At 33.8% G+C, this 22,838-nt stretch overlaps 1 protein-coding gene across 1 annotated transcript; it reads left to right on the top strand.

The window, feature by feature from the left end:
• The first annotated feature begins 357 nt into the window (after positions 1–357).
• On the top strand, positions 358–19,528 carry LOC124365341 (aromatic-L-amino-acid decarboxylase-like). Its single transcript, XM_046821316.1, has 11 exons — positions 358–406; positions 2,531–2,667; positions 9,440–9,553; positions 10,926–11,045; positions 12,294–12,423; positions 13,341–13,489; positions 13,970–14,081; positions 15,570–15,687; positions 16,344–16,434; positions 16,755–16,955; positions 18,391–19,528. Exons 1-11 carry the CDS (start codon positions 358–360, stop codon positions 18,595–18,597), a joined length of 1,428 nt encoding a protein of 475 aa, XP_046677272.1. The 3' UTR covers positions 18,598–19,528.
• The last annotated feature ends 3,310 nt before the right edge of the window (positions 19,529–22,838 follow it).

Genomic DNA, 22,838 nt, shown 5'->3' with positions numbered 1-22,838 from the left:
AAAGTGAGTTTCGTTCCTATTTAAGGATCATATTTTATGAGGAGTTATAATAGGAAATCCTGTACGCTTTTATGACAAGCAGGTTAAGCCTTTATGCATACAAAAAGAATTATTGTCGTTTAAAACATTCAACTTTGGACCAAACAGGTTTGGACATAGATGTAGAAACTATGTAAAGAGTTAATTTGGAGCTTCTTCGTCGCTGACTATTTTTTTTTATCTCTTCGGATGAAAATGACTCCAGATTCCAGGAGTCAAGTCTGTGAGAGCGTCCGGTATCAGACGCTGCAATAAGAACTGAAGTTAAACTCAACATTCACATTGAATCAATCCTTCCCAACGTGATGTGGTTTTGGAATGGATGCTCAGAGCTGGATCATCGACTTTGGCACGTGGTTCAGGAGAGGTGGGTTTTCTTCGGCCCATTGTAAAGGCAAGGACGTAGCAGCAAGGGAGTTTTGGGGTCCGGACCCCCCAATTGTCAAATTTTTAACTACTTTTTTAGCAAAATATTATTATTATTATTTAAATAATTCAGTATTACAGACATGTATTGCTCAAAGATCGTTCTCAAACATTGGAATGTGCCAAGACCTTTTTGAGGAACAAAATGGAGAATGAAGCGGTTGACTGCACTTTCTGGTCCCCACGGGAAAATATTGGTTTCTCCACTGCAAGTACTAGATAAGATAACTCAGAAGTCAATAAGAGTTTTACTCTCGTAAAAACTATTTTGCATAATATCAATTTGCAATCTGGATTTGTAAACTATGCACTTTAAACTATGCACTTTGCAGACAATAAACACCTATTTTTTTTGTAACTACATTACTAAATAAGTCAAATCAATATCAATTAATATTACACACCCTACTACAGTGCCTTCACAATTACAAATACCAATCGTCATACAACCTATTCAGAGACGTAACAAGTTTGTGCAAAATATTGCTTCTTAAATTTTGAAAGTTTCAAAATTTTGAATGTTCCGGGGTAGGCCCCCCAATTTTGTCTTGACCTCCTCCAGATTATTTCGTAGCTACGTCCTTGCGTAACGGCAAATTCTGACCATCGCAAAAGGTACACCCAGTGTGGCAACAGTTAGACATTAAATAGCATTTACAAACAGTTAACTGGATCACTGAACTGCATGCAGACAGTTGAAGTTCCAGTATTGTCCAGAGTTACGTTGCAGGACTGCTTGCTGAATGCTGATGATGTTGGCAATGATCCTTCACATTAAGGATTGTTACTCAAGGACGATGTTGCTCCTTTCACAAATGTTGCTCCATAGATGTGGAAACAATGAGCATTTATTCTACACATAAACATTCCAGTAATGGTGTTTACTAACAGACTGCTCTAGGAACTCTTCTGGAGAAAACAAGCAAAAATACACTGCATAAACAACATTTATTTGTAGGTTACCGGAAGTTCGCATGACTCTTCCTACAGAATAAGGGGCGTTGTTGCAATCCCTTTCTACAGCGTACCATACATGCTGATATACATTGGAACATTGGAAATTATGAATGTCTTCTAAATTTGAATAGCTAAATTTTAAACACCTTTAAGACCTGTGTGTTCGAGTCCTGAAGTTGAAGGACAAAGCATCTCTCAGTGTGCATCTACGAAGTAACATCAAAGAATATGAGCACATCTTGTCTACTTTGTCAAATTAATACACCATTATGATTAATTACTAAATTGTTTTTAATATTATGTTGATTATATAAAAAAAAAACATTTGCAGTCGCTTTGGTAAACCAGCAATCCAATTTGAAGTCGTGTTTTTTTTTATCATTAAAGGCAACAAATAATAAAAAACCTCATTTCGTTGGTATCAGGGCCGTACTCAGTTTTGGGGGGCCTAAGAAAAAATATTCGTCCGGGCCCCGTCATGTCCATAGACACGATCTATTGTCCATGGACACGGTCCATTCAAATACACATGTGGCAAGGCCAGGCCCGGACCCCCGGGCCCCGATAAAATCCTGGGAAAAACCCGGTCTAAGTAAGGCCTGAAAATTAAGCTATGATAGCAACAAACGAGTGCTCTAAATGATCGCAGTGGCGTAATTAGATCGCGGCTTTTAGGAGGAAGGTGGGGAGAATTTTAATGAAGTACACATCACATTGGGGGTTATTGAATAAGTCAAATTTCAATAAATTATCTAAGCTTAATTCAAAGTAAAATGTTTCATTGCTGTATTTCAAACATGCTGAATTCCTGTATATGAATATTATTTAAATTTTTTACGATCTTGGGGGAGGTCTACCCCCTCATCACCCCATAGTTACGTCACTGATCTGGGGCACAGAGATTGAGTGTGGTTGAAAACTCCACAGGCTGCGGTGTAAGGGATGAAAACAATGTCTTTGGAATAGTTCAGAATATTTTAAGAACAGATTCCAAATTTTGAAATCACTTGCATAAAACAATATAGCTAAAGTTGTGAATTATTCTATTTGATACAGAAGTAAAATATATTTGACGCCCAATATTTTGCGGTATCTTTGACCTTAACGCATTCCTGTGTTTACAGACGAGTGTTGCCAACTGTAGAGCCAGGATATCTGCGACCCCTGATACCATCTGAGGCTCCTGAAACTCCTGAGAAGTGGCAGGACGTCATGAAGGACATCGAGAGAGTCATCATGCCAGGAGTAAGTAAGACTTTTCACTCCCTCGAACTGATTGTATCCCCATGCCTCATCGCCGTTCCTTTTTTTTTCAGTTCCACGCATTAAAAATAGTTTTCTCTTCATTAAAGGTATTTCGTTGTGGTTTTGTTTTTAAGGTTGCTTCGTTTATATCTTAGCATCTTTAAAAATGTTCAAAAAATAAAAAGATTCTTACGGAAATAAACTAAACTTACAAGTAATTAAAATTGTCTTGACACTCTCAAAAACAACAGTAGGTACCTATAAAACTATTGTTAAGTGAAGTGTTTTGTTTTTCGAGTAGAAAGATAAGGGATAAAAAATAATGCAAAAAATAGTGTTAAATTTCACTTAAAAGTGTAAAAACACCCGTAATTCAAAGTTGTAACAGGTCGCACAACAGTCATTTGAACAAATAATTAATTAACATTTGCACTTTGCTCAATGTTCATTAAGGAATTTCATACTCGCCATAGGTTCTTCAAGCGTAGTATAACCAAATTTTTTTCATTGCTTCATAAACAAATGCAATTTTTTACAAACATCTTTAAAAAGACCTGTATATTTCTCGAACTGCAAAATTTACAATATTTAAATACGATCTTAACTACATACATTTAGTCAGTAACTAAAATGTAAAAAAATATTACGCTGATGCGTTTCGATGTTACATCGTTGTTAAAACAGTATATAAATTAAACAATATAATACTGCTTTAATGTAATATTTCTTGTAGAATTGTTTATTTAATTCCGGTCTGGCAATATATAGTCCCTACAAAGAATGTCTCGGACGCCACCTGAAGTCTTGGCTTTCTTTCTTTCTTTTTCTCTCATTGTTTAGTTGCTAAATTGTTCTCTTTTTTGTTAGAGTGGGAGAAATATTCAACATTGTCTTTGCACTTGTTGTTTTTGTTAAGTTTATTCTTGTTACCCGATTTATATTTCTTTGTTTTTCGTTTTAGTTAGTATTTTTTGTTCTTAGAATATTTTTATGTGCTTTAATTAATTTAATGCACTAATTTTAACTTGTTTTCCATCAAGTAGTTTTGACTAAATTAAAGCTGTTCCACCTCTACATGTTTGTTATTTTAAACTTGCGTTCTTGTTAATTGATATATGCACTTTAGTTTCTCTTCTGGTTGTTATATTTGTTGCAAACGCATTTAATTTATTATTGTTGAGTTTTAAACTTTTTTTAGTTAAATTTTATTTACTGCGCAATATTATATCAAGTATGTGTAATGGGAAACCGTTGAAATAAATAGTTAAACTAATTAAAACTACATTTTTAACTTTGGGTACACCACTTGTACGTCACTTTTCTTAAAATCTAATATATTTCGGCCCAGGAAGGCGTTTAAATTAATATATCAGACAAATCAATATTATACATTTCCTTATTTTCAAAACTGTGTCCACTACGTATCATTTAACTGTTAATTTTTACCACCTACTTCCACAAAGACAAAGACAGATATCAGCGACAGAAATACACGTGACCTTGATACTGACCCAGATTGCGCTCAAGGTCACCACCTCTCGCTCCCTCCAGTAACAGGATCTTGAGCACTTTCAGTTTCTTGCGCTCGTGCCAACTTCCTTTCCCTCTGGAACCTTGGAAATACTAGATTCTGGAACTGGAGCGAATATATTTGCTCTTATTTAAAACTTGATCCTGTACAGCTGGGTTATAAGGATAAAACAATGCCTTAAGTCTGTAATTCTGGAGGTCATCTTGATTTTTTATCCGGTACAAAAAAATGGTAGACATTTAAAATTCCAATTTCCTCATTTTCAAATTTAGAGCTACTTTTACTTGTAGGTTTATTTGAACAATCAGAGTTGGACGATTATCTTCTCCCTGCGCCTAAAACATTTAAAAGTCCATCTTGACATAACCTAGCTATGGTGGGAAGGGTTGATTCAATGTGGATGTTGGGTTTTGCTCCAGTTCACCTTCCTCTTATCTGGATCTTTCTTGGATCCCTTCAGACGAACCTGAGTCCAAATTCCGAGAGTCAAGTCTGTGACGTCACTGATGATTTCAGACGCTGCAATAAGATGAAGGTGAACTGGAATTAAACTTTATTCATAAGTTTATCTGGGTTGTGAATTGGTAATGTTCGTACTTTTCGCCGCTCCTAATGTTTCCATTGATACTATTTGGGAACTATTTGTCTATTGATATACATTCCTCGTGATGCCAAATTTAATCATGAGTTCAAACCTAACTTATAAAAATCAATAATTTCTTTAAGCATTTGGTCAATCTATATTTAATTTACGCAATTAGGAAATCAGTACTTGTTGATTAAAGGAACCCTGAGGCTAGCCATCGAGTTTATCATTATTCTTTGAATTTTCCTTCACATGATTGGCACAAAATTTCATATGATATTCCAGTTTGAAAAATAACCACAAACTACATAGTTGTCTGTGCACAAAACAACCAGTAGAGTTACAATAACAGGACATACGATAAAATTTAGCTTGTCCTGCGTTTTAAAAAAAGCACGCTATAACATCGAGTTTTTATGTCGGTAACACCGATATAAGTGCTAAATGTTTGGCACTTTTTAAACAAATTGCAACTTTGGCAACAAAATTCTAAGTCGGAAACTTGACATACGATTACTGCCAAAATTTTATACAAGACAGGCGCAAGTGTTTTGTTTATGAGTATAAAATTTTAGAATTGTATCTATGGGGAAACAATAAATTGTTATTAAATTACTATCTTAACTGTTCTTCTATTCTTGACCAAGCGGTTAAAACAAACGGTACTGGTCTTACTAAGGAGTTCCTAAAGTCACTATCTTGGGTGTTTAATTTTTTAAACCACAATTTTTAAAACGTTTAATTACTAAACCCGATTTAATTTAGCAGGTTTTGTTAATTTATCGCGACCGACAGCGCCTGCTTTTCTAAACACGCAAGCCGCCTGACCGCCGAGACAATACCGCTCTGGGCAATTTTAAGGTTATACACTATTGAACGATCAGTCGAGAATAACATGTAAAATGACAATTTAATAAATTTCTTTTTATATATTTTTAAAATTCTAAACTTTAATTCTTAGATACAATACACTTGTAAGTCTTGTATAACAATTATGTCTTCATTGAGTCAAAAGTTTCTAACTTGTTAATTTTAAAGTCGTAATTCGGTTTAAAACTGCCGCACCATTGTTACCAACATAAAAACTGGAAGTTATTATTTGTAAATCATTTACTTTATACATCTAACTGCAGAAATAAACAAGCTAAACTGTACTTCGAATCCCGTTATTGTTATTATTGCACTACTGGTTAGTTCGATGTTAACTAACAAAAGTCAAGTATTTCTAAACGTTTTGATCAGAGAATAGTTCTCAAGATACAAGACATTACAATATAACCTACAAACTTTATCACTAGAACTCTTTCCTGAAATCCGATTTATTTAGATAGTTTGTAAAAAAAATGTAACCATGTCACTTCATGCATTGCAAACCTAACCTAGTTTTAAGCATTATAACCCTTACTTTGAAAAAAATCTTTCGGTCCCTGACCTCAAGATTGAGGTACATTTTCATCATATTTCATAAGATACTTTAGCTACTGAAACGTCAGTGTACTGAACCACACGACCCTTGAAAATGTGCACATCGCGCATTGAATATCCTAATATTAATTAGCCTTGGCACTATAAAGGTTGGGACCACATATCCGCACCGCGCCCGACACGTGAGTCGGCCGATTGTCGGTGCGGGCTCGGCTCGGTTACCGTGAGGCCACACATGTCCGTATGCAGTCCGAGAGCCCACAATCTCACTGTTTGTACTAGAGCATGTTTCTTTTGAATTCGAATCGAAGTGACAGATACTTAAAAAATATTCGGAAGATTAAGTATTGCTTGAGATAATTGTTAATTTCATTGTTGTTATGTTTATTAATCTCTGTGATGAATGAAACATTGCAATGCTACAGTAAAGCTTTGTACAATCAGCTAGAATGTAAAATTTGTAAATATCATTATCTTGGTTACATGTTTTATCCCTATAATTCTTGTTCATTGTGTTTCATTGCAGTGAATTTCGGTCAAATACACTATAAACAGTATATTTGGTGTTTTTTTGTATTAAACCCAAGAGCTATAGTGTGTGATGCCAGAGAGTTTGCCATGTTACAAGCCCTTTTATAATAATTTGTAAAACATACTAGATATTTGTAAAATATATACTGGAGAACATACAAAAAACACATTTTACAAATTTTTTCTTTTTATAGCTCCGAAAACAAATAATGTATTGCCAGAATTAGTCAAAAATAGTAGAAACATAAATTTATTTTCTAAAAAAACTTAGAGTATGGATGATCGTTCAAAATGATAATGAGTGTATGTTTAAGATAATAAATTAGGATGGTTAGTCTTGTCAGCTAAATTATAATAATATTTAAATAGACACGTTAGAGCATTATAAAATAATTATTTATAATATAATATTTAATGTTACATGTATAAAGCCTAATATTTGAATTGTAAATCATGCATAAATCCTTTTTGTTTAATACAGCACACTAGTTATACTAAATTTAAACTTTGATGCGTAATAGTATATTATTTACTACATAAGCTCCAATAACTCATTTTTATAATTTCATTCTTGCTCGATTCCGCTATTTTTATTTTTTACCCTTTTTTGTATATAGTTAATACCCCAACACAGGCACAGCCTTTTATGGGGTACCTAAATTTCCCTTATTTTGTAAATCTATTGGCCTAATTATTAGTTTAAAGAAAAAGAAAAATCTAAAAGGATGTAACCTACTTTTTATATTTTATTACTCTAAGTACATAAATTAGAAATAAAGTAAGTAGAAATATTTTTTTGTATTTGTTATTTACTGCTATTGTAAATACGTTATGTCATAGTATTATTTATTACTAAGCACTGGCAATAATATTTATTCGTAATATTCAGTTTGTTATTATGGGGAAATAAATGATTTATTATTAATATTATTTATTTTAAACATGGGTTTTTTTCTTGCTTGAAAATCTTATTGTAAATAAAATATTTTTATTTTTACTTTATTAAAAGTGAAGAAATAAAAAAAATAAAAATGTCGTAGAAACATTCTAAATGACTCTTACGAAATACCGGAATAAATTTATCAAGTAACTTCAATACATCAAAGAAAAATAGATTTTTGCTCAAATAATTACATGCTTGTCATTTTTTAATCAATGGAAAAAATGTTTATAGATTTTTCATAATTCGAATTTAGTTGTTTAAAATCACTTAATGTACAACATTGGTTTTCAAATTTTTTGTTAATAAGAAAATATGCACAATAAGATAATATGACTAGTTTACTCTAAGGAAAGAAAATGTAATACTTTTATCAATAAATATGATTTTGTACGCGAACCCAGGATGTAGAGGTTGTAGGCTATACTAAATAATTCAATAAATTTAACGTGTAGACTACTTAAATATTTTTAAAAAGAAGAACGCAACAGTAAACAAACATATGATGCCGCTCGTAGACCGCACCGTGCCCGTCAAAATTCAAACTCCACATATCGGTGACGGTGCGGGCACGGTGCGGCCACGACGGTCTGGAGTCGGTGCGGACATGTGTGGACTTGCAGGTTGAATACTGCGCTGCAATTTTTTCACCGTATGACGGCCAACAACAATCGGCCGACTCACGTGTCGGGCGCGGTGCGGATATGTGTGTCCCAACCTTTAATCCTTCTGGCTTTTATAACCCGTTTATGTTTTTAAAACTTCCACTTAGAGGAATCTCGAAGCTTAAAAATTAAGGACCATTCCAGCTTCTAGGATTCTCAGGCAATTAAAGGTCTTGGAAGCACTAGCCTATCAAGGTTTTCCATCCCCATGTTGACTTGAGGACCCTGCTATGATATAACCCCTGAAGGATGTTCCTGCTTGTGAATTTGCAACATAGCTTCTGGCCTCAAAGGAACTCAGCCTATAAGCCTATTGGAACAGTCAACCTCTTTAATGAGAGCACTCTGTCACTGCGACCTCAGACTGAATACATGACCTATGAGAGAGCTTCAGACATCTTGCACTTCCTATACCCAATGGAAAATCTCAGCTTCTGGAAAACTCAGGACTAAGCAACCAATTAATTATTCTGACCCTCTAGTTCTTCTGTCTGTACATTAAAAGGTTGAACTTTTGATGTAACTGCTGTGAAATTATTAACAATTACATTAAACATGTAATTAGTTAAGGAATATTTTTTTAATAAAATAGTAAATAAAGTTATTTTAATAAATAGAAGGAAAAATATTTTAAAAAACAGTGTAAATAGAAATTTTAACAAGTAGAATTCTGACATTACCTTAGGGTTCTTTTTTCAGTTCCCAGAACTTTCACTCTAAAGTTTTGTATACCATTTTCTGGCAGCCATGTTTTAAAGTCACCCAATTATCGTATTTACTTCATCAACATGTTTTTATCACCTAAACATCTGAAGGCTTGTTATTTGCTGTAACATAATTGTACTTCCATTTTTGGCCAATAAGTACTTGTTGAGGACTATTCCCGCATGGGTGTATGATTCCTTCTTAAAACTATTTGAAGACAATAAATCTGTCTTTAAATTATTTAATTGTGGTTTAAACAACTCGAGAGATATTATGCAAAGAGGACAAAACCAAGATCAGAGAATCAGATATGATTTCTTAGGTCACCTTAGTAATTTAGTAATGTATAGCTTGCATCAAAGTGAAATTGAATGATTTTGATGTTCCAGGTTACACACTGGCATTCACCAAGATTCCATGCTTACTTCCCCACTGCCAACTCATATCCTGCCATCGTAGCTGACATGCTGAGTGATGCCATCGCCTGCATCGGTTTCACTTGGGTTAGCATCACTTACATATACCTTAGAGGCATTGACAGTAGCATACGAGTCTACATCAACAATCCCTAACAAATGCCTTGTATACTATAATTTTTAATTATTACCATAAATCACAATTCTCTAGAAAATTGTTATTTACAAATGAAAATAACATTATATTGTGTTATGTAAAATAATTGTTCTTTAGTTAAATTTCTAAATTTCAGAGTGTTTCATACCTTTTGTTTCGCAATTAGATATTCCCAATTTTTGTATTGATTGGCTTCACTCAAAGCTCAGATCATCACAAAGTGATGCCATCATTACAGATTTATTACTAATCAATTGGCGAACAGTATAATATCAAGTCTCTCTGAAATTTTGGAAGATAAACATTAAAATTGTACCCAGTAGTTTGTTTAAGCTAAAACACGTTTATTAGGTCTTAGAGCTAAAAAATTTCCAGTGGAAAGATTCCAGGCCTGTACTTTTGGAAAGTATTTTATACATCCTTAACCACCCAGAGTGTTAGCCCCTCCAAAATAATTTTCTATATATGCCCAAGAACGTACCTAGCGAGGGGATTCCAAGGGGTCCGACTCCCCCCCATAATTTTCTATATATATACACAAGGACGTACCCAGTGAGGGAACCCAAGGGGTTTGGACAACCCCCCATTTCAATAGGGCAAGGACGTAGCCAGCAAGAGAGTCCAAGTGGTCCAGATCCCCCAAAATTTTTAATTTTTTCAATTACTTTTTTAATTAACTATTATTGTTGTTTAAATAATTCATTATTACTGACATTACTGCTGAAAGATCGTTCCCAACAAAGAAACTGGTCACGAAGGAACAAAATGGGGCCTTACTTTCTGTCCATTAAGGAAAAATATCAGTTGTCCGGACCCCCCACATTTTTTCGTGGCTACATTCTTGTATACGCCACTGGTTATAACTATCCTTATTTTGTGTTCAATAGAGTTCCTAGCTATAAAGGGTTCTCTAGACAACCCATCAATTAACATGCAACATCGGCTACCCCCAAAATTTGTCCCCACTAATTCTCTGCTAAACTTATACTCCTTATTATTGAAAAGACTGTCACTACCAGTATATTTAATTTTAGCACTTTGGCAACCAAGCAAGCCAGTTATATGGATGTCATCACACTTAGGTAGCGAACATCTTAACTTGTAACAAATATTCAGGTGTTTAAGTTATATTTAACAACACACTGCGTTCTTCTGCAGACCAAAATCATTTCAAAGCAGATGTAATACTTCAGTTATTTTTAGGTGCCACTCTTTTCTGGGTAAATCTTTATATTTTCACTATATGAAGATGGTATTTCAGAATAAATTCAGTTTACAGTAATGGTGATTCTCTGATCCTAGATCGCAAGCCCTGCGTGCACAGAGTTGGAAGTCGTGATGCTGGACTGGCTCGGCAAGATGCTTGACCTTCCCGCACCATTCCTTGCCTGCTCCGGGGGCAAAGGCGGTGGAGTTATTCAGGTGAATATGATTAGTGCTTAGATTTTTAAAATACCATGATGTTCTCATAACCAATAAACTATTAAAAAATAATGAAGAGTTTTTACCTCCGTTTGAGAATGGATTATAAAACACAGAATTACTTTAGTTGAGCTGTCCCATATTTAATATATTTAGTTTTTGAAGGTCATACGTTATGTGTACCAGTTTTCAAATCCAGATTTATCAAAGTCTAGTTTATAGTCTATTTTTTATTTCATGATTTTCTCATATACCAAAAAAAGAAAGGGTTTTACCTCCATTTGGAAATGAATTATGTAACACAGAATTACTTCAGTCGAGGCATCTTTTATTTCATACATTTCCTCATTTTTGTAGGTCGTATGTTGTGTGTACCAATTTTCAAATCCAGATTTTTCAAAGTCTAGTTCATAGTCTATTTTTTATTTAATGATTTTATTCTATACCAAATGGTTAAAACAAAAAGCTTTTTATACAGAAGACGAAATGCTTTCTTGTAATGTAGATAATTTATTCTTTTAGTTTTTATGCTTTGTGACTTATACTATTTACCATAAGTATGTAGTATGTATTATTTTATTCTTTAATGTTGGTGTTATGCTGTGTATATGTATAAACCATCTGATGACATTGTCAATGCAGTTATTGTGGGTCGACAATAAAGATTCTTGATTCTTGAACTTTCTGCTCCAATCCTTAAGTAAACTGGATAGAGAACATTGTAATGTCATTTATATCTTGGCTACCAAGTGGATATTCAAGAGTAGCTCATGACTAGCTGCAAATTTTAAAATATTGGAGTTCGATTGATAGGTCTTGGGGGATTGTTGGGGATGAATTGGATTCCTTTATTATCGAAGAAGATTAAACGTCAGGGAAATACTCCACTGCCTCACTTTCATTGGTAAATGATGGAGATAAAAAAACTCCCTTTCTTCCAAGGTGGCACCCACCTGGGATAACACCCACTGTTCCCATTTCTTGGTGACTGTACTGTAGGATCTTGGCAGAATATGGCTCCAATATTCTACCCTCACTCACCCAGAATAGCTGAGCATTCCAGAAACCATTCAGAAGACTTTATAGATATAAGTGCAGTAAATTTTCTCATCTTCTCCTTCCTCACTATGAACATCCATAAAGGCTTTTTCAAATACTATGATAAATTATGAACTGACTCAAAACTGATTATTGTGTCATTAATAGTGATTTGTAGCAATCTAAAAAAGATTTTTCTTTATAATGTAGGGAACAGCAAGTGAGGCTACCTTGGTTGCGCTTCTGGGAGCCAAAGCCAAGATGATACGTCGTGTCAAGGAAGAACACCCAGACTGGTCAGACTACGATATCGTCCGCAAGCTTGTCGGATACTGTTCAGGTACTAATTGCACTTTAGAACTTGTATCTTGAGGACTTATTGAAATCCAAAACCAATATATAGTTGAAGAATGATCTAACTCCTTTTTTTATTTTTTATTATAGTCTTTCTCTTGATATTTAAAATCTTAATGCAATTTTAATGATACCATGGCACTAAAGCAAATTTTAAATTCTTGTATCAGTGAGAGCATTTTCTAAGATAATTTAAATTAAAAAACATGCCTGTCTTCAAAGAACGTAATAAGTCATTACCAACCAACACAACAAAAACCAGCATCAACAACTATAGACCAATTTCTTTGTTTCAATCATTTTGAAATATCCTTTATTGAATGATCAAATAATGTCATATTTTGAAAATAATCTGATTTAAAAAAAACAGTTTTGTTTTAATTATGTGTAGGGCCTATATATGTTACTTTAATCAAGTTTTTAAAGCATTTTACTTGTCTCTGAGAAAATCCATATTAGTAGACTGTTTGTTATTTCTAAACTTTTTCTTACTTTGAACATTATATTTCACTGCAAGACTGAAATTTTATAGTTGTGATGACAAATCTTGCATATCACTTATCTTATATCTATACAATGGAGACTAAAACTGCGTTTTTTTAAAGGATAAATTGTCCTTAGCCAAACATTGTGTTCTCCAAGGTTATGTCATTGGACCTTTGTTTTTTCTAGTTTATGTTAAAGCCCTACTCATAAAGCTAGTACTCTTAACAAGAGATATTTTTACATTTTCGCTGATGCTTTAAATTTATGTGCTAGAAGTCTAAATAAACAAACATAAATAAGAAAACTGAATCTGGATAAATTCTTTACTTAGATAAACAAATCGTGGCTGTAGAAAATTGCTGTAGAATGCAGTTAGGAAATGAAATATCATTTCTCTTATTGTTGTTAATGTTGCAGACCAGGCACATTCCTCTGTAGAACGAGCAGGTCTACTCGGAGGAGTAACAATGAAACCCATTCCAGCTGATGACAGGTACCAGATGAGGGGAGATACACTCAAAGACATCATCCAGAAAGACAAGAACGATGGTCTGATTCCATTTTTTGTAAGTTCATTGTAGACACTACATTTATAAACTAAAGTTAAAATAAATGTCATTTTTTTCAAATGAAAAGAAATTGTTACTCAGAACATTCTCCAAAGTTAGTTAGTTAGTAAATGTCACAAATTTGTTAATTGTTAAATGCAGTAACCTCACCCAACTTTAACCAAAAGTTTTTACTTAAAGTGTGCCAGCAGTAAAGGGTGGATTTACACAAACATATCTTTTAATTTTAATTTCTAAGAATTAACATTATTTTATATGTATATCTATTGTTAATGTTATTTATTTTTGTTCTGAGTATGTATATTATATTTATATCTGTCGTACCGAATTTAGATACTTGCATTTTCCAATTGGATCCAAGTTAATAATGGCACTGCCTTTGCGAATAATAAGTAAATAAATAATAAATAATTAAAATAAAAGAAGCTTCACTAACGTAATAAAACTGTAATAAAACATAACAATTTCTGTTTCCAGGTGGTGGCAACCCTGGGGACAACAAACTGCTGTGCTTTCGACTGTCTTGATGAAGTCGGTCCTGTTTGTGAGGAAGAAGAAGTCTGGCTACATGTCGATGCTGCCTATGCAGGTATGAAGGCTTTAGCATTGAACTATAAATGAATTCTACTTTTTTGGGGAGGAGGTGACACACTTTGTAGGTTTAGGAAGTACAAAACACCCTCAAAAAATTGGGGTTCATGAATTTTCCCCAGGGAAATTTTGAGCTTTAAGATCTCATAAATGTGTCCTGTCTTAAGACGTGTAATTTTAATGTTTATCTCAAAATGTCATAGGGGGAGGCGTTTAAACCCTCTGCGAAAGAAAGTTTTTCGAAGTCCAAAAGTTTACCCTACATGTAACCCTAGATTTGAGATAACATTTTTTTATCTAACCATCAATTAGATTTCCTTTTTTATTTCTTCTATTTCTTTTATTTGTACATAGTCTTAATACAAAGTAAAAAAACTAAATCACTGTGCTTAAAAAAAATTATTTGAACCCTACACTTCCTACTTGCTGCTCATGAAAAGTTTTTAATTATAATATTTAAAAATTAGAAGGAATTTCATGTAGACTTCATGTAAAAAAAAACCTTTAAATTTAGACATTAATAAGAAATCTATAACAGTTTGACATTTTGAAATCTAAAATCAGTTTATTGATCGCAGCGAGTGAACTACGCAACCAATAATCAACTTGGCCAAGTTAATTTGTTGGTCTTGTTATTACGCACAACTTTGTCAATTTAATATTTGATCCTCTTTTAGTTTCAAGATCCCTTCAGTGTGCATAGAAATTAGGAACACTCTGTATAAAGACCAAAACCATACCAATTTACATGGTGTTCCATTTTCCAATTTGTTCCAATTTCCAATGTAAATTGTGATGACTCATGGGCATATATATGGGAGGGGCTCAAGACCCCCAGAATTTTGAAAAACAATTATTAAAACTGCACCCAGTACTTTGTTTTAAGCTAGAACACATCTATGAGGTCTTAAAGCTCAATGATTTCTAGGAGAAGACTCTTGGGCCCATATTTTTGGAAGTTATTTTGTACCTTTTAAATAACCCAATGTGTCAACGCTCTCCCCAAAATAATGTCATATACACACCACTATGATGAGTACTAATAAAGTTAAAGCATAGATTTTATAAACTCTTCTGTAGATAAACCCTCATTATGATGTGAATTATTTGCATATGGGATATCAGAGTATATTTGACTATAACTTCAATTATTGTTTTCACTTTTCTCCTCCCGTACCTAACAAGCGTGAGAAGGGTGAGTTGGTATCTCTCCTGAGTGAGAGAGAGACAAGGAGAGATTGGGGTGGAGAGCTAGAGATGGGAGAAAATGGGTGGCTGATTGTCAAAATGAGAAGGAAACAAGATTATTTAAAATCATCCTTAAAAGCTGCAAAAACTGCAAAAATGGCTCAAGTATTAATAAAAGAAATAATTAAGGGTTAAATTATCTCATCTAAACAGGGGACAAGGTAACTGTGTAACTGAATGCAATAGAAACACAAATAGATTACTGATTAAAATCTAATTATTCTTGTAATGTGTTTAGGTTCTGCTTTCATCTGCCCTGAGTACCGTTATCTCATGTCTGGTGTCGAGTTCGCGGACTCCTTCAACTTCAACCCTCACAAGTGGATGTTGGTCACTTTCGACTGTTCAGCAATGTGGTAAGAATCTATAGCATTTTAGTAATTTTCTTGAATAAGGAAAAATGCTTTTTAAGTTGTGTAGCAGCTGTGCAACAGCCCAATCTGAGCTTGTACTGTTAAACCAATTTCTTTCTTGACAAATATATTGGTGAAGATATTAATCTAACTCATCCATAGGACAGACAACTCAAAGTAAACTTAAGGTCTTATAAGATTTAAGGATAAGAGAGAGGATGAAATGTCTTAAGGTTTTACCAAAAGTGGCACACTAGTTCTCTCTTAACTTCCAATTGCAATTTAAAACATTTTTATTTCTTAATCTCATATTCGTTCTTTACAGCCATTGTTCACTAATCCTTTTAAGATTGGTGCAAATATTAAATTCGGGATGCAAACAGATCATGCTTCTGCAAAATTAGGAAAAAATTCCTTGAAGCTTATCTCTTGAGCAAAAAGGACATCAGAAGAGCAGGAGCCTTCAAATCCAATAAGTTTTTGTAAACGCCTCAGATTTGAGAGTTACAAAAAAAGGAATAAATTAAGCAAGGGAGGTGCGAAGGTCCTTTCAGGACTAAGTGCAGAGTCTTAGGGTCTTTCCCTCATTCAAAAATAAATATTAAACTTATTGCCACATATAATTTAGAAGTTGTAACCTTTTTGTCCGTTTGATTCAGGCTGAAGGACCCATCCTATGTTGTGGACGCTTTCAACGTAGATCCTCTCTACCTGAAACACGACATGCAAGGATCTGCTCCAGACTACAGGGTAATTGTTTACAGCTATCATTAGTCTTAATTAATATCAATATTTATGTTGTTACAAAGATTTACTCAATCTTTGAATACGTGGTTATAAACCTAACCTCAAATTAATTTATAATTAAATTTCGCGGTAATAAACCTAACCTCAAATACATTTAGAATTGAATTCGTGTTAATAAACCTAACCTCAAATACATTTAGAATCATTCAGATCGAATTTTTTAAATGTACAGCACATCACGTTTTACACAGTTATCGACGTTTTATTTAAAAGCAGTCTTTATATTTGCTTGACTAAGACTGAATAGCTCTTCAATGTTCCAGCACTGGCAAATCCCTCTGGGTAGGAGGTTCCGGTCACTGAAGCTCTGGTTTGTGCTGCGACTTTTTGGCGTGGAGAATCTCCAGAAACACATCCGAAAACAGATTGGTCTGGCCCACGAGTTTGAGAAACTTTTGCAGAGTGACGAGCGGTTTGAGATCATCCACGAAGTTCTCATGGGTTTGGTCTGCTTCAGGCTTAAGGTATGTTTTATTTCTGAGGGTACTATTTTTTCTTGAAATCTGTTTCCAAGAAAAGCGAGATCATAAGAATACTATCTCTCCCTAGCCTTTCAATCGCAGTTGCCACTCCTACCCCCACTACATTATAACACTCCAATAATATGGCCTACTTATCAGTACTTTTTATGCCTCAATCACTAGATATCATATCTGATATTGGTGTGTTCAAATTTATTTAATTTGATGATTTTCATAGTTTTTGTTCAGATCATTTTATGTAGAAGAATGAGTTTATCATTTTCAATCCATCCCCTTTTGATCCTTCCCGTCCTCATGTGCCAGGCTTGATGCAGTGAGTCTTATCAAACAGAATAAGGGGGAAAGTCGATACAGTACAAGGTCGATGGGACTGATAAAAAGTGCAAGGGCCACAGACAGGATTCGAACCTGCGTTATCTCTAACTCAGACTCAAAGTCCAACGTGTTAGAACGCTCGGCCATCGACACTCCCAAACATTGATGATTTACAGAGTTTTTATTCAGATCATTAATTTTATGTTGTAGAATAATGAGTTTAGCATTTTCAATCTATCCACTTTTGATCCTTCCCCATAATTGTAATTGATGCAGTGAGTCTACCATAAGCTCACCTGCGATATCATTAGCATTTACTAACAAGTTTGTGACATCCTTATAATTATGTAAAAGCCAAATTCCACTATGACTGACTCACCACAAAATTTCCGAATCTACAGAATTGATTTACATGGAACTCACACATTTTACACATTTTCATCTTACCTCTTAAGTACTCGCTAAGAAACAGTTTTGAACATTTCACAGCCTAACCATGGAAATTCTCAATACTTTTAATGAGAACTTTTTTCAAATTTAGAATTGTTAAAACAATGCAATTACTATTAGGATCTTACTCGAGTCCTATTCATATGCTCAGGATGAGTTTTGTTAAAAGGTTTATTAATCAATCGAACTCGTTGAAAACTGCAATATCTCTCGCGTGAAGTCGACACTCTGCATAACTATTGAATAACGATAAGGCTTTAACTATGGATTAAAATGTGAAAAAGTTTGCTTTACAATGATGAATGTAATCGTGCTCGATAATATCCGCATTTGAATCCACAAGATTACAGACCTAGTGCAGTGTGGAGAGTTAGGGTGCGAAAACAATGCCTAATTGATGCTAAAATGATGCCAATTCTAATGACTAACGAGAAGGTTCCTGCTAATCTTATAGTTGATACCACAGCAGAAGAAGCATATCTTCTCTAAATACATGTTCCATACTGCGAATGCTTCCGTACCCAAGCGTGACATGGAAATCTAAACTTCACTAGCCAAAATACACAGGAATACAACCCTTATGCATCCCAATCTTAATCACCTACAAATTTTCAATGCCCAAAATGGTACTCATGGAATTGCTCTCTTCCAGGGTTCCAACGAGTTGAATGAAACTCTGCTGAAAAGGATCAACGGAAACGGGAAAATCCACCTGGTGCCATCCAAGATCCGGGACGTGTACTTCCTGAGGTTGGCGATCTGCTCGAAGTTCACAGAGTCTGAGGACATTCAGTTCTCATGGCAGGAAGTTCAGTCACTCGCCAATGACGTGTTGGCAGAGGGCAGACCTGGCAACTGATAGATCCTGAAAATTTCAGTTTAACTTATTCCTATTTCTTAATTTAAACCCCTAATTTAATCTTTACTCAATGAGAATCATCATATTTAATCGTTCATTGATTTAACGTCATATTTTAACGTACTTGAAGAAAGGCGTAACAATAAATCTCTCAATAATGAATTAATAAAGACAATAAAGGTCAACAATAATAACGATTAAAAGCATTAAGTTTAGTTGTAAATAAAATTGTGTAGGTAAAAGTTATTTAGGAAAATCACTATTTACTCCAACATCCTACTTGGAAAACTAAATGAACTTATCTAAGGGATTAGAGGTATTTTAGCAGGTAAAGATATGGACCATTGCTTAGTGGTATTTAGATTAGTGATAAGATAAATAAATGTGATATTACGTTTTGAATTAATGTACTACGCAGTTTGAAAAGCTTTAGATGTGAATTAGTATTATATCATAAATACTAATGCTAAACATGTACACATAGATACAATATTAAATTATTTATTTTGTGTGTTTTTTGTATTAGCACTTTCCGCTTTTATCTTATTAGTAGCAATGCGATGCTTAATTGAAATCAAATATATTCTGTTTATAAATGTTCCTACAGCAACAAATTTTGAAATGTATTGGTGTTCGCTTTTTGTACAAAGTAGCAGAATGAGTACGAAATATCGCCATGTTGTATTGAAAATTTAACACGCTTTTGAGCATATTTTCAATCAATCGAGTCCATCTAACTGATACGATCAGCAGTCTATTCAATCATGATATTTATATTTGTAATTGTTAATGATAAAGTATAGCCTATTGGCAAGTGATATTGGTGAGACCAATAATAGTAGTCGAGTTTAATAGATAATAAGTAGTATTAGTGATGTTTCAGATCAACATCAAAATATCTTAGAAAAGGCTATTATTTTTACAACAGTTATTTTAGTGTATTCAGGGAATTTTGTGGTGTACAGGTAATGTTAATTATGTTTACGTTTTCCCTACTGAAGTAGTACTATGTGTTTCAGCATTGACAACATTTTGACACAACTTTTTCTTATTGGATATTTACAATGTTGTGCAATATTTATAGTATTGTTTCATTTTGTCATCACTTTAATATATTGTATAGTTTTACATGTTATTTTTTTATTTTTAAGACAATAAAACAGATGGAAACCGTTTGATTGTGACTTATTACAAATATACCTTATTAGTACTTTTATGTGAGTACTATCCGAGAAAAATAAGTGACTATGTAAAATAGTCATCTGTTTTAGTCCAGAAATTGAGAGCCAATTTGCATCGCATAGGCACTCAAAACAGTGGCGTATACAGACAAGTTTAGAAAGTACAAAATACTCACCAAAATGACGGATTCAAGAATTTTTTCCAGGAAATATTCAGCTTTAAGATGTCATAAATGTGTTATACAGTACCTTAAAACAAACTACTGGGTAGAGTTTTAACGTTTTTCTCCAAAATTCCAAAAATTCTTCCAAACCACATATTTAGCTGGAAATATATCAGTCACATTATTTTTTTTGCTGAATGTGACTTTTTTGTGTCAGATACTTGGTTAAGTATGTCATGCGTAAAACACGTTCTGAAAACTTAACATTTGATATTCCTAATTCTTCTTATATTCTCCCATTTTCATCCCCACCAAAACTAACGATTGATTTTCATTCTAGAGAAACAACTGCTAAAAGAGCTTTTGCTAGTTGGGACTTCAGGAAAAGGTCATTTGGGCTTACATGGTTCAGGACTGAGAATGAAAGTTGTATCTTCTTGTAAGATAGATAATTGGTCTTACTGTAAAGTCAAATGTCAGTTTTAAAAAAGCTAAATATTTTTACAGGTTTTAGATCGACTTCATTAATATCAATGCCAAAATTACTGTTTATCAATGTCTACGATACAACTATCACTTATTTATCTAATGTCTACATTTTCGTCGGGTTCGTCATTTGTGAGTTCAGGTGGGGTCGGTGTGGATTTTTCATTTTCAGTCTCGATGGTAGGTAGGTTGAAACTTATGTCACTACACATACTAACAAAACTAAAAGTTTCTTTTTTGCTACATGTTCATTGTTGTTTTAAATACATAAATTTAAAAAAACAAATCGATTTTCTGGTGTTTTTTATATTTTTTCTTACTGCTTCATTTTTTCGCTTTATGTACTCCGCAACACTAGGATTTTCATTTATTTATTTTAATTCCTTAGAAAATCGAATCAACAATCGTAAATTGTCTCTTAAGAAGTAGCACAATTAAAACTTATATTTAAAAGTGGCCACAGTCGCACTAATTAAATCACCACTTTCGAGAAGTGCAGTAAACATAACGAGTGACCAATAAATACTGAGAAGAAACTAAGAAGGGAGCTATGACTTGAAGGGACGAGGAGGGTGAGAAGTATTCGTCACAAAATGAAACAATACCGCACACACACTGTGGTCTGTGAATAAACTTGTAGCACGGTGGTGGTTCAATAAACAATTTGCCTGTTTTAGTTTTGAAGACTACAGGAGGGAAACAGTTTTATAGATTATTATAATGAAAACAGTAATATTCGTCGTATAAAATAGTAAAATAGTGAAATCGGACTGCATTTTTCCTAATTGTATTAACGTTTCCTCATCTTCCCTCTCTCCCGGTCGAGCCCCTTGACATCTAGCGCCTCCCCACCCGCAATGCGGGGGTGTGCTTTAAACCACTGACTGGACTCCTAGGAGTACGACACAGCACATATCGTGTAACAGGCTTCCCTAAAGTTGCATACTAAATTTCAAGTCTATAGCCCATTTTATTTTCAAGATGTCCTGTAAACAGAAAGACATCGTGCAGAAGAGAAATCTTTACATCTTCCCGGCGTACAAAATAAAAATTGTGTCAACCTACTAAGTGATAGGCTTCAATGACACTCAGCAAAATTACGTGGTTGGACATGCATCGACGTAAAACTCATTCTTGTCTAGGTAGAATGAGGCTTCATGCAAAAATTAAAGTCTACAGATGCAATCTTTTTGAACATATCTGGCGACATATGTTATGCGTTCATATTTGTATTTATTGAGTTAGGTTTCATATCAGTGTTTAAATAACAGAGTTTTGGTGAAGTAGAGAGGGTATTACAAGGCAAGAATGCACTAAAATCGTAAATAACTTAACATTGACTGCTCACTTTATTTTTTTTATTATAAAATAAACTACATATGTTAAGATGTCACATGAAAAATTTCTTATTTTGTAGTCTCAGTAGTCAACACTAAATTTGAGGATGGTGTCTGTCACTCCATTGGATTTGGATAAATGAAGCTTCATACATAATTTGAAGTCTATACCTCAGTTAGTTTTCGAGATATCGTGTAGACATACAGACAGAAATGGAATTTTCAGTCCATTTAGTTAGAAGCTTTGCTAATACTCAGCAAATTAAAACACTAGAGAATAATTTTTTTAAATTAATTTTTTTTTTTTTTAAGGAGAAGCCGATCTCCTTTTATGCCTTATTCTGCACGTCCTCATGGGCCACTGGTCTGTGCGAGGATCTTATCAAACAGAACAAGGGGGAGAGTCGATACAGTACAAGGTCGATGGTACTGATAAAAAGTGCAACGGTCACAGACATGATTCGAACCTGCGCTACTCTAACTCAGACTCAAAGTCCAACGTCTTAGACCACTCGGCCATCGGCACTCCCTTTAATGTTTAATAGGTAAAGCGAATGTCAAGATGATTTGGCTACTTTATCCATTATATTGGTAGTTAGCAAATCATGGTTTTCAATTACAATATAATTATATTGTACAATTTCCTTATCATAACCAGGATTATAAAGAGTGATTTTCCGAGGATCTTGAAATAAAACTATTCATTTAATTGACAAAAATATTTTGAAAAATAAATTTTGAAATTTCTTATCAAAAATATTGAATAGTGTTTAAAGTGTGTATTAAAAGAATTGCGTAGAATTGCGAAGGAAATTGTTGTGGAATTAGAAGCGGGAACAAACAATATATTGTACCTAAGGATGATTTTCTTTGGATGATTGATGAGTTCCCAATGGATGGCGCAAATCTGCGTAATATTAGGGTACATATATCGCAAATTATATAAGAAGTTGGCTTGTAACTTGGGAGCAGCACAATTTAACCAATTGTTTTTCTTTAATACATGAAAACGGCGCAAGGAAATAAGGAAATAGCTAAAATATACCAGAACCAAACTTGGTTTTAAAATGTTA

The sequence above is a fragment of the Homalodisca vitripennis genome, chromosome 6 (assembly GCF_021130785.1).
Source record: "Homalodisca vitripennis isolate AUS2020 chromosome 6, UT_GWSS_2.1, whole genome shotgun sequence".
NCBI lineage: Eukaryota > Metazoa > Arthropoda > Insecta > Hemiptera > Cicadellidae > Homalodisca > Homalodisca vitripennis.
This window is presented reverse-complemented; position numbering and strand designations above follow the sequence as displayed.

Excerpts from the sequence above, each read along its gene's own strand:
- LOC124365341 (XM_046821316.1), top strand. The coding sequence starts at position 358 with ATGGATGCTCAGAGCTGGATCATCGACTTTGGCACGTGGTTCAGGAGA. Across the intron at positions 12,424-13,340 it reads GCTTGTCGGATACTGTTCAG|ACCAGGCACATTCCTCTGTA; the intron begins GTACTAATTGCA and ends TTAATGTTGCAG. Across the intron at positions 15,688-16,343 it reads TTCGACTGTTCAGCAATGTG|GCTGAAGGACCCATCCTATG; the intron begins GTAAGAATCTAT and ends CGTTTGATTCAG.